Source organism: Rhyacophila brunnea, unplaced genomic scaffold, assembly GCF_057557595.1.
Source record: "Rhyacophila brunnea isolate RB1 unplaced genomic scaffold, BYU_Rbru_1.0 scaffold_11, whole genome shotgun sequence".
Classification (NCBI taxonomy): Eukaryota; Metazoa; Arthropoda; class Insecta; order Trichoptera; family Rhyacophilidae; genus Rhyacophila; species Rhyacophila brunnea.
The window spans coordinates 13,766,426-13,780,233 of NW_028232763.1; the positions used below are offsets into that span (position 1 = coordinate 13,766,426).

General features: G+C 30.7%; 1 protein-coding gene across 6 annotated transcripts in view; it reads left to right on the forward strand.

The window, feature by feature from the left end:
* The window catches only part of Dscam1 (Down syndrome cell adhesion molecule 1), a 275,607-nt gene that overhangs the window by 242,511 nt on the left and 19,288 nt on the right, over nt 1-13,808 (forward strand). For 5 of the 6 annotated variants that reach the window (XM_085959094.1, XM_085959099.1, XM_085959108.1 and 2 more), the window contains 3 exons: nt 2,737-2,904; nt 8,169-8,339; nt 13,068-13,184. In XM_085959094.1, coding sequence (XP_085815220.1) covers nt 2,737-2,904; nt 8,169-8,339; nt 13,068-13,184 — 456 coding nt within the window. Of the gene's footprint in view, nt 1-2,736; nt 2,905-2,950; nt 3,155-8,168; nt 8,340-13,067; nt 13,185-13,808 lie in introns of all 6 variants that reach the window. The other variant, XM_085959122.1, reaches the window with a different exon arrangement.

Consider the following 13,808-nt stretch of genomic DNA (forward strand, 5'->3'; position numbering starts at 1 on the left):
CAGGTACTGGCAACGTTGGACAATGTCGCCGCTTCGCATCGTATTGCTTTATATCGTTTCAAACCGCGTCGCGATTGTGTTCGCATCGACTTCTCCCACGTAAGACGCTGCGAAAACAGCTACATCTATCTTGTGAGGTAATTAATAAACCTTCATGATTTGCTACATATATAATAGCCACTTCATTGGTGCTGGTGGGAGCATAGCCCTTCTCTGGTCATCTATTGTTGACCCCTAAAAATAAAATTTGCACTAAAATTTAGTCTTCGATCACATCATTATCGTAAAAACAATATACGTCACCCGGTGCGGGACGTTAATATTGAAACAAATGTTGATAAAGCAATTCATATGACCGAAAGGAGAATACAATCAACTTAGAGAGGCCGTCATCAAGCAGTGAATTGATCCAGGTTGATGATGATAATGGCGTTATAAAAAGATAGGGTGTATGATTACACCGATTTTCATAAATATAGCAATCCTTATGAAAGAAAGGAGTAGAATCTGGTCTGGAATAACCTTCATCCAGCAGTGGATGGATCCCGAATGATGATGATAATGAAGATATGAATAGGTAGATATAATATCGGCAATTTTGATAAATATAGCAATTCATATGATCGACAGAAATACAATCAACTTAGAGAAGTCTTCATCCAGCAGTGGATTGATTCAGGGTCATGATGATAATGGTATTATAAATAGATGGATATATAATATCACCGATTAATATAGCAATTTATATAACAGAAAGGAGTAGAATCAGGTTGGGGAAGCCTTTATCCAGCAGTGGATTGGTCCAGGTCGATGATGATAAGGATGATAAAAATAGGTAGATATTATATAATATCACAAATTCATGTATCCGATAGGAGTAGAATCAGTTTGCGGAGCCCTTCATCCCGTAGTGAATTGATATAAATATGTAGATATTATAATATCACCCGTTGTAATGTCAGAAAATAAAGATTTAAATTTGTTTCATTATTTGCAATGGCAACTTCAGTAGATTCAAATTTGGCATAAATTATGACTATTGTAATCTATGGAAATTAGTAGCCTCATATATCTTTAGGTAATTATTCAATAAAAAAAATAGTGTGTGCATAGCCGTTAAGAAGTATTTAAAAAAAAATCAAATTTAGAATATTCTTTACCATAGTCCATGGAATAAATCCAGTTGTCAAACAATGTGAGCATTGTGAATTGTACCAAAATTATAGTTTTCTCACAAGAAAAAAATGATGTGCGGCAATGCGTACATTCGATATTTGAATTAAAATAATCGGTTCTATCTGTCAATAACGGATTAGAAGGTCTTAAGCGACGAAAATGTCATTTTGTTAGACGTGAACAGTAAATATGGCGAATGTATACGGTATGTAAGAAAATATTGAATATAAACGTCACGTACCTACCTGAACAATTCTGAAATGTACCCAAACTCGGTAGCCCACAGATCAAAGTGAAGATGTAAAAATATAAATAAAGTGTCGTTTAAATGAGAAATTAGTGCATTTTACAAAATGTCTTATGCAGGCGCTCCATTGGCGAGCCAAAAGCCCGAGGACAATAAATTATTTGATTTGTCTATGCTATGCTACTGATCAACGAACGAGTAAAAAAGTCGGGATGTCATAAGTTACGATTATCGTTTTGTCTTCCGATAATCCTAAAATTCTGTGTTATTTACATGTAGACTTGCATAAAATAATATACCAGTAAAAACTACACAAATGTTAGGTTTTCTTTTAAAAATTTCATAAATTCAATTTTAAAGAAATTGATAAATCTATCATTCTCTAATGTGTAAATAAACAAATTAATCAATAGAAATGTTTAGAACAATTACATGTTTTTTTCGGTCCAAATAGTTGCGTATTAATGTCAAATCTAATTTACATGGTGATTGACAGATGAATTCTGGCAACTCGGAGAGTAAATTATCAAACATGTTTGAAATCCAACGAACTTAGTCTGCAGACTTAAAAGTCCGCAGATTCTGGGTGCTCCATGCGAAAAAAAAGTTCAAAGTTTGTAAATCGTCTGACTTGCGTGCTAATGGAGCACAAGCATTAGGGTAATAGTAGTATTGGATTATTTAAAACTTTGATACACATTGAATACAATTTTTTTTTAATTAGACCATTTACATATTAGTATTATCTTTAAATTGACCTTGTTTTCATTTATTATACACACTTTTTTGTTGATAACCTTTTTGATATTATTAAAACTCTCAGTATTGTTTATTTATGTAGTGTTACTGTAATTACGATTACATACTATGTCCCATACACAATAATAAATTATTTTATCTTTGAAATTCCTTGGAAATATACCAAAATTACATTGCACCATATAAAAATATTATATTAATATTATTATAATATATTTATGAATTATTTGCTTTTTAGCAATAAATTAATATATATATATATGTATATAAATAGTATTTAGCTTTTTATAAATTTAATGCGCACCATACCTGATTAGTTATTCAAGCCGAATTTTTATCATAAAGCCAATTAAAATTATTAAATACCTTGGAAGAATTGTATGGTGGAAATTCAAAGCAATCTCATCCGACAAACACTTTCCATCCGTCGACTTTCAAACAATTTTGGTTTCTTAATCTAAAGAATTTCAAACGATACTATAATAAAAATTGTATTTGAAAAAAAAAATACGTGGCTTTGATTGATAATGTAATTCGGTTTGAATAATTTTCAGGTACGGTGGCACCGGCTCGCGACGCGCCCTCCCTCACGGCCGAAGAAACGATCCGACTTCTTCTTTCTAACCTCAATCTGATCGTGCCCGTTGTCGCCGCAATTCTCGTCATCATAATAGCTATCGTCGTAGTTTGCGTCGTACGAGGCGGTCGGGATCACAACAAAGGTTCGAGAATCGCATTCATAATCTCTTGTTGTTTCTAAACGTGTAGGAACCATTGCGCCATTACCCGGAGGCGGCATCGGAATATCCGAAGCGGAGATCCCCGTCTGGCTGAAGGCGTGGTTGGAGCCAGAAGTATTAGTGCCGATTCTGGCCACCGTGGTGGTGCTGGTGGTGGGTATCGTGGTGATCTGCGTGACGCTGGCCAGGAGACATCAACCGCACCGCCTCCGAGGTCAGAAGGACGTGTACTGTATGTATGCTACGGCATGGCGCCTGCAAGCTTCTTTCTACTCTTTCTATTCTCTCTACATGTTTCTTGTTAAAACACTGAGAATATTATCCACAATACAAATTAACAGTTGTCAATAATATCTACAAAAGAGTAAATTTCATGTCAAACACCAGTTGTTTACAAAGACAAGAATATTCCATGCAGACATAATTGAACGTTACGATTGAATATATACATTTATTTAAGTTTCCTAACATTTTTTCCCATATTATAAGTGATCAATTCCCTTCTCTAGTAAATGGCAGATAGTAAAAATGGATAAACCGAGGGAATAGTTAATTACTTATTTGATTTGACCATCAGAAGGACATGAGCGAACTTAAATGTTTCACCGTTATCGTTCAACAATGTTTGCATAGTGTGTGCCTGTCTTGAGAATCAATTAAAATTAACAATATTAAATTTAAATGCACTAACTATGCTTTTGTGCTAACTAAAGCTTCATGAAAATAATATTCTCATTGTAAATATTTTTATTCTTTTTGTATCAATATTTCCTATATGTGAATCAAAATAAATGTTTATGTGTTGTAAGATACAAAGTATGCAAAGATATGAGTTGTGTAGAATCAAATACAGAATTATCCCATACCATACATACCGAAATTGAACCAAGTATGTTATTATTATAGTCGTAATGTGGAACTTATATGACAAAAATTGTCAATAGTTTTTATTAAACTATAAATTGAAATAGTTTTATCGACTTAAATGGACTGCCACTCTGAGTTGGTCATTTTGACAAATATGAAAAGCAGCAGAAATCGTGATAACTGGAAGGTAAATATCGATGACTGTACACAATGAGTAAAATCCATAGACAAGTGGTATTTTTACATTGAATTTATTTTTTACTCACGTACATACATTTTTGCAGGTACTTCACACAGTCTCCCAACTAAATGTTGACGTGGTCATGACAGCTGAACATACATGTTAAGCATGTGTCATTTATGCAAATTTCATTCTTCTGTATCAAAAAACATCAAGATCCTATCTTCTTGAAATCTATTGCACAGTTAATAAAGCTTTGAATGACTTCTGATAAAATTATTGTTAAGTCTGTACAGAAAAACCATTTATTTTTCAGCAAAATACACCATTAAGAATTGAGTACAAAGTAAAATACCAGGTGACCAGAAATCATTCCAAAATATTATAGCTATTAAAAATTACAAAATATAGAGTAATAGCGCCTGTACACATGCATGGAATTACTGTCGGCAATTGTGCTTATTTTAAACTGTCATGACAATAACTGTTTACGCGTAAAAGTGCTGACTGTCTCTCCAATCTCATTCTTCAAGAGTAAGCGAAACGCGAGGTTGTCATTTCATACTACTATCTGACAGGTCGTATTGAAAATCGGAGCTCAAAATGAGTAGTTCGTTTTTTTTACCGGCATGTTCTCTATCGCTCTACTGCGCAGGCGCAGATCGAAAATAATCTTACTTGCACGCAATAAATCATCACATTTTAGAATCTTCCAATCTTGTTTGATTTATGCACGCAATCTTGCCAACTGCAGGATAATACATATTTCCCCATACATTTTCTTACTGTGCACAGTACATCCATGCACGTTTAAACGGGGTATTATACTTATTATGTATGTATGTATGCAATAAAAAAAATTGCAAATGAGAGATTAATGTTGAGATCGAGATGAGAATGAGATCAACCAGTGGGCTGGGCTGAGGTGTTATGCGTTAATTGGAATAGGAATGCATATTAATTATAAATAATGGACAACATAACATATTCCAACGAATTTACGTAAAAAAATGAATTTGCATAGCAGCTAAGTATTAATTACGTATAAATTATTTACGGTTTACAACAGGTATATTGAACAAAATAATAAATTCATACACATGGGTTTGGGCTCTATTTGAAGTAAGTGAAAGTGATATTCCTCTAGTTTTTTGCTTCCACGATATAAGTTTAAATTCTATTAAATATGAACACACAAAAATGATTCTTATAATAGGTAATTTATAAGATTTGGGCTATGTGAACACCGGTGAACCTCAAGATGATATTAATCTGCAGCTTATATTTTACGGTTTATTTTTAAATGAGAGTTTTTGCAATAATGTGTAAATATGTAGGTTAGTGTAGTAGTAAGTTTCAATTAAAATCATAAAAAACACTTTATAGTGTTGTTATTTTTACCTCTTTATTTTAATGAGATACTGCACTGGTAAGTATGATATCACTACTATAATTATTATTAGAGATAAAATAAAGAATGTCAGTCAGATCTTAACAAAATACAATTAGAACTATCCACAAATTGATATCAAATGCAGCACTCACCGTGACTAAAAAATACTTATTATATAATAACAATTATAATATAACTATTCGGATTTTGGTGTTTTCCACATTAAAAAAGTTGTTTTTAAATGTAAAAGTGTGATGACCATTAATAATAATTACTAAAACGAAGAAATGTCAAAATATTGATTTATGGATAATTCTACTTTTGATTCTATACAACTCATAAAAAATATTTTATTTATAAATTTATCCAAAAGAAACTTTCATTATCTAATTGGTCATTAAGCAAGTCAAATTCAAAAATATCAAAACTATTTTTTTTATTCAAATGAATAATTCACAAGATTTAAGAATGTAAACATTTGAAAACACTCCTGAGAAATATAATATTATATCCAATAGAAAAAATCTTTTTTGTAAAGGCGTGCCATATTTCTCATTCGCTGCTGACTAGATAATGGTTTTTTAATTACCACCTTTAAAATGCACGTTAATTACATCGATCGGCCGCCTGGTCATTACGTGCCAGGTGCGTCTTCAGCGTCCAAAGTATTAAATAAGATTTTTTTCTATTGGTTAATATTATATTTCTGAGAATTGTTTTCGAATGATGTATGTTCTAAAATATTAATTTGTATTAACATAAATAACAGACTAACTTATTTAATTAATTAAGTATATAAGTGGAAAATATTGATACAAAATAATGATGAAATGTTAAAGTTTACTAATTTATAACATATGTTCAATTAATCAGCTGTCTTTCTGATATTTTCAAGTTTATTTTTGTACCTAAAAATGGTAAATTGATTTTCTTCGTATGGTAACAATCTAATTATTAATTATGTTAAGTTTTTGTTAACTTTTTATCATTCATCCGTTAGAGGCATGCGGTATAGGTACATTTAAATGATTAGTTTTCGTTATATAATTTTAAAGCATTTATTTTAAAAATTCTTTATTTTTTACCGCACTTAACTGAATTAACGTGGGCTGGACTTAAATAATAAATGTTATTGTTTCTAGTTTATTGATAATTTCTTTAAATTTCAAAAATAGCTATTTATTATTATTAATAGGGAATGAAATGATATAATTGTTTTTTTGACTTCCAGATGAGGCCAATCAACGAAACAGTTTTAAAACAATAAAATAACATGTTTATGTTATATACTATACCAAACTCCAATAGCTCTTTTTGAAACATGTTAAGCATGGTTATAAAATATTATTTGATTATTAGGTAGGGTTACTAATTATTAATATATTTTACACATTTTAGGATTTCTCATTTCACATCATCATACTTGTTTACTTTAATCATTCCGTATTATTTTAACGTCATTACTTTATTTATAGCTGTTATAATTATTCTTTCAAGAATATTAACGTTAATTATCTGTTTTTATCTGTTAGTTAGCATTAGGTGTTTTAAATATTTTTTGTGCCGTCATAACATAGATCTAATTTATTGTAAATACAAATATGTGTTTTAGATTATTCTTCCATTACATTTTACATTGCATAATTGATTTCTTTCCTTGGATATCTTTAATTTTCTTTCTCGTTTAGTTAATCATTCTTTATACAATCTAAATGTTAAATGTGTTTCTTTTATACTTATTAGTGCTAAACTAGAATAATTAGTAATTTTTTTCTACTATTATGAATCTCTTAGATAGAATACATAGGTAAAACTAATCTTAAACATGAATGAATTTTAATTTTATAAATCACGTTTATTGTTTAGGTAACTCACCAAGTTTTAAACAGAAAATGCAATGTTTTACTAGTACAGGATTAATTATTTTATTGCTGATATGTTTCTCATAGAAACTGCTTAGTATATTCAATGATTTCTTGTGAGAATTTTACAATTAAATTGTAATGTAATATGTAATAATAAAAATGTGGTTAGTTTGAATGTAACGGTAAATGTTGTGATTCCAAAAAAATAGTCAGTGTATTCTGATCTCACTACATCTTCAGATATATAAATCAAAATTCGACCGCATTATGTATTGAAAGATCAAGCGATATATGGTAAAAATAAGTATAAACGTTGTAAGAAAAGAGGCAAATAATGACCAATAAATACTCTTTACAGAGATGATTTTGAATTAACTAAATAATTATGCGCAGATTTCAAACGTGGCAAATCTTGGTATGATACAGTTCATATTAAATCGAACTTCAATATAGTGACGATACCAAAATTAGATTTTATATAAATATAAAGGATTTCAAGTTATACACATTTTTATTTTTTATAAAAACTGATGTATTTTTAATATAACGTTATTGGCGACATCTCTGCATTTAGCCATTAGAGATTCCAAACTCAGGTTTAACCAAACTGTTACTAAATGACTTCATACACTATGGCGATAATATAATATTGTATTTAAGCATTGTATCTTTCATACTTTTTTAAAAATGTCTTAAAAAAGTCCCAGATGCTTAGTCATACTTAACTGCCACACAAAATTAGATGACTGAAATCAACTGTTAAATAACATCTTCAGACAGATTTATTATTCAAGTCTGCCACTGATCGTTGACGGCACCTCTTATGTCAGATAGGTCAATTTAATCGCAAAAACTTTGTATCTAGCCCTAATATTTTACATGCAAACATGAGTAATTAATGTGAATGTAATAATAATAATAAAATATTTTTATACAACAGATGATGTGGTTTACAATCAATCCATGATGAACCCGGCTGGAACTTTGGACAAACGACGACCTTCCCTGCGAGATGAGCTCGGCTACATTGCTCCACCCAACCGCAAGCTTCCCCCCGTACCCGGATCAAACTATAACACCTGTGATAGGATCAAGCGAGGCGCAGTAATTAGTAAGCCATCTTATTCATTTTAATATTATGCCAAAACTAGCTAACTATTCTAAGACAGCTAAAAGTGCTAACTGAAAATAATTTCATCTACAACAAGTGATAGTTGATACATCCATAAACATTCATTGAATAAAAATCAAGATTTGATGGGTCATACATCAATCAAAAATTTTAAATAAAACTTCTTAGATTAGATTATTTAGATTAACGATTAAATTAGTTTCAAGTAACTTCACATCGCAGATTAATCTGTGGTAAACTTTACTATAATTTTATTTTTCAATATATTTGCCAGAGCTACAGTGTTATTAATTTTACAATTCTAAAATCAGTTTATTATCCAATTAACTATCATTATTTAGATAAACAATTGCATATTATAACAGTGTGTAAGTAAGTAACAAAAGCAATGCGTAAACAAAACTGCCACTTTCTTTTTTATTTACAATGTATTCAATGTTGCCAATATGAGAATATTAATTTTTAGATTGTTACCAATAATTCAACCATAGTAAAAGCGTTCTGGAATCACTATCTAGTGTTGTACTAGAAAAAGTTCACTGATGAATTCCATATATCAGATATTGGCTTATTGAACTTAGCTAATATTACTAAAGGACTTGTGCTTAGTCATTATATAAATAAGTGGGGTTACCGATTTTTGTTCGCATAACACAATACTCATTTCCGACAAAGCTAAAATGTAGTGAATACGAATTATCTATGCAAACATGAAAGACTAATAGTAGGTTCATTAAAAATGGCTTATTATATTATTCAAACTATTAAAACCAGTTCGACATGTTGTGTACGCATGGGTCGACTGACGTTTCAATTTGAATAGTATCATACAATGCTAGGGACTCATGTACCTATGTTATTTATCGTTTTGATAAACTATGCAATGGGTTAGGTTAGGTTAAAAACAAAACATCGACATCTTTGCATTTGGCCCAAAGCAATCAATCAACTGTCATAATAATATGCATTTTATATGAAAGCTGTCCATAATTAATTGTAAAATTACTATTTAACTATATGCCAATGTCAATATTATGAAAGTAAGGATAAAATAATTGAATATTAGTCAGCTTTTTATTATTTTCTTTACGTAAACTTAGAATTGAATTTTGTCTTGTATTAGTAATTATTTGGTTATTATATTGTAATCACTCAAATTCAGCGTGTTGATGGAACCACATCATCACCAGGTAAACTAATTTGCATGCAGACATATTTTGACCATTTTTTGCATTAATGGACCGAGTAACATTCGTCGTATCAGAGGTAAAACTCATTAAGTGCAATGATGCAGCATTGTACTTGATGAGTTTTAACTGTCAAGAACAACAAAAACTAGTTAAGTAGATATTGCCAAAATAAACCCTGAAACTTGAATTATATTTGAATGGATGGTATTGTTTTAATAATTATTACATACATACAATGACCATGTCAGACATGAAACATGATAGATTTGTACGAAAACGTACATAATATATTAAAGATATTGCAGTATCGCTATCATTTTTTGTAATACATTCTATTAACAAGACACCTTCTTGTTAGATATAGTTCAAAATAATTGGGTTACCTACTAATTAGAACGGTAAAAACTAAAATATAGATTGATGTTACTCTGAGAGGTTTTGAATTAACTTTGTTTCGACCTTCAAAAATGTCACTTCATCCATGAATGCATAAAGCCACCTCCATTTACTGGCAAAGAAACGAAGATTGAATAATGTCTTCCTTTAAGTGTTTTTGTATTCTCTAATTTTTTTTAATTTCAGGCTTGATCTAATATAGGTATTATATTATTATCGTAGACTGTACGTACAGTAATGTCGATTATCCGATGAAGTCAAAATCGAAAATATAATATTTAATGCCGATTTTTAAAACATATTTCATTGGCAAAAATGAAAACAGCTGACAAATGCAATGTTCAATGGATAATCGGGACTCTCCTGTACCTACTTTAACATTTTTAAATTTTCAAAATTAAATTAAATTAAGATTTATATGCGATCCCAATGTAGCTTTACCATTATTGTTTAGTATTTCTCTTCAATTTTTATATATTTTGCTTAGAAAATTATTTATGTATTAGTAATTGAATACATAGATATAATATTGCTTAAAAGTTGTTATAATATTTTATTATTCGAACTCGTATTATGCACCATAAAGTAGTGTTATTGTCATTATTATGGAATTTTCTTTTTATGTACCTATTCAAATTTTACTATCTATATCTATCGATCCAGGGGTGGATTTATTATAGGGCAAAAGTGGCCATAGTCTAGGGGCTCCAACTAGAATAGTGACTAGAAAAAATCTGTTGAACCCATAGGTTAGTGCAGGGTTTCCCAAACTATGTTCCGCCGAACCTGAATAGGTGTTCCGCGAACATTTGGAAAGGTTTTATACACTGCAACACATTTAAAGATCTTCTACTAAGTAGAAGTAAAATAAGTAAAACTAAAATAATTAAAGAATCTACTTCATATTGAAAGACAAGTGATGATCAATCTCCACTGATGTTTATGATGTCAAGTATCTAGATAGGTCATGGCTCCCACAAGGGGGGGGGGGGGGGCTAACAGGCCTCTAGCCTGGGGGCCTGGGCTTACGGGGGGCCCAGCGTGAGAGATCGACCAGCCAAATAAGATAAACATATATCACAAACATGCATAGAAAATATATACAAATAGTAAAAAAATGTTACCTGCGGCGCTGTTTCACTTCAAGCATGCTAACATGTAATAATATGTGGTTTTGCCATACTTACAACATTTGATTATTGTCGATATTTGACATGTCCATAATTGTGCATATCAACATAAAAGTGGGTGTATTAAAAATACAAAAAATCGCTAAAAATACCCTTAATTTTACCTCAAACACCATTTGGAATGTGCAACTGTAGATCGTCACATTGCCTTTAATCTCAGCGATAAGTAGGGGGCCCGCCAAAGATCCTATCTTCTCTCACACCGTGCGCATGAAAAAGATGGGGTATATTATCTTTAACTGACCGGCTGACAAGTCTTGTCAGTTTAACGACAGTTGCCGAAATTGGCAGAACGGTTAGCTGCGCTAATAAATAACCTACAAAATAAACTAAGTGTTCCTTAAAATTTCCGGGTTTGCGAAGTGTTCCATTGCAGAAAAAGTTTGGGAAACCCTGGGTTAGTGGATGAGTTTGTAAATTGTATTAATCAATACTTGAAAACAATATATTATTATAGTCATTCAACTAATTAATTGTTAAGGCGAAAGGCCATTCTCCACATTATTATGAATTAAGCTTATCTAAGCAACACTATTTGGCCCAATTCAATTAAATTATCTTGCTCTAATGACAATAGATTCTGAAATATTAAAAATAGTAGATTTTGTTGAAATATTATATAATTTTTCTTAAAACATTTTTTTTTAAATCACAATGTTCGGGCTTCGAATATGTATGTATTGGGCCAAAAATTCGGCTCTGTATGGACCATTTATGATAATAGTATCATTACATGGTACTTACGTATGAACATGATTACGAGTTAAACTTATTTAAAGAATTTTTCAGTAAGTATTCATATTAGAATAGCTAACCTCCAAATTCCATTATTTCAATGTAGCATTATGGGTCCAAAGTATTTTTGAATTATCTACATTTTGATTATGTACTTACTTAATGTTTTAAGCATGTTGACATTATAAATTCGTTGTTTCCCTTTTCTCTCTATGTAGCGAGTATAATATATCATATTTCCTCAATTATTACTTTTTTAATCGCGATGCAAGCTACCACAAATCAATCAGACATTACTATAAACTTTACTAATAATAAATATCTACTTAGCTTAGGTTTAATGAAAACGGAATTATGGAAATCTAATTAGTGTGTTAATAATCATTAAGATAGCTTTAACATACTTGGTACATACGCCACCTCAAAGCAACAGTGAGATAAGTCAAAAATACTAATTTAACTAACTAATTACTTTAATGTTTGTGTCATACAAATGAAATAGTTGTTTATTTTGTTTTTTTCTGCGGTTTATAATAGATGATTATGGTTAGATTTTTTAGTATAAAATTATTAACAATGGGTTATCTCAGTTATCACACTTTTGCTTTGTACAGAATAATTTTAATAAATGCAACAGTGAAATTTTTCTTTAAATAACCCCAGTGTTTCATTATGTAGGTATAGATTTCAGCAAACAATTGGCATACTTATTTAAAAATTGACTTTCTTCACTTTATCTTGCTGTTGTTTTCAGGTAGTGGTATGTATGAAGTTGTTTGCACAAACAGTTCTTTTGAAAATATTTTGATTTCTGGTTTCATTTCCTACATGCTATTATTACAGATTATGTTAATAACAAAATTATAAAGGAAGCACTTATCAATATATCTGACAAAGAACAATTCAAAATTAATTGAATCGTACACATGAATGGTAAATTCCATCATTTGTTTGTGTTCTAATACTGTACTGACTCCCAAGTAATTCAAAAGAATGTCTAGTTTTGCCTTTTAGAATAATTGAGGATATATGGTATATAAAACCTTTTAATACAATTCGTAAAAGTAATGTTATGATGCAAGATTGCCTCGGGTGGTAAACAAGATTCATAACACATTATATGTTTTGAGCCTTGCTTTATTGTTTATCGATGGCGCTTGTTGTTAGTTTCTTTTTGCTGATTATTGTGACGTTAGGTAACTCAATGCGGTCCTCACATTCCTCATGGGATCCACGAAAGCACCAGTACGAGGATCTTAGAAGCTCCAGCCGTCAAATTAAGAGAAACGGCACCGGCGAAACCCGCAGGATAGGTGACGCTTATCATTTACGCTTTTAAAACTAATAAGTATTAACTAATAACAACAAGTTGATTCCACTGTTTGCTAACAGAACTAATTGAATTTTTGGGTTAGCGCTGATAGTAGGTACCGGCGGCGAAGGGTGGAGGTAGGTCGTTAAGATTCGGCATAAATAGTACATGCCAAACTTTGTCAGTCAAACGTATTTGTTTTCCTTGAACTAAGACTAGAATGTGTAGATAGTGTTTGTTACTTTTTAAAATTCAATTTAACACTACCTAGTCCAAGCCATAGTAGATAATAGTCAAAAAATAATTGTCTAACTATAAAATATCTAAAACTATGCCATTGAAATATACATATTTTTGAATATTTTCTAGATAGAATATTTTTTTGTCAACTATGGTTTGATGGTATAGGCAGGGTTTAATGAATTTAGAAAGACTAACCAACAACATGTATTTATTCTTAATTCAACGAAAACAAATAAGTATGACTAAAAAGGTGTGCATTATTTTTGTCGGATCACCCATAGCATACCTAAACTATTATGGTTTGGCTTAGGCAGGGTTTAATTAAATTCTAAAAACTAACCAGCACCATCTGCAAATTGTATTCTTAGTTCAATAATAACAA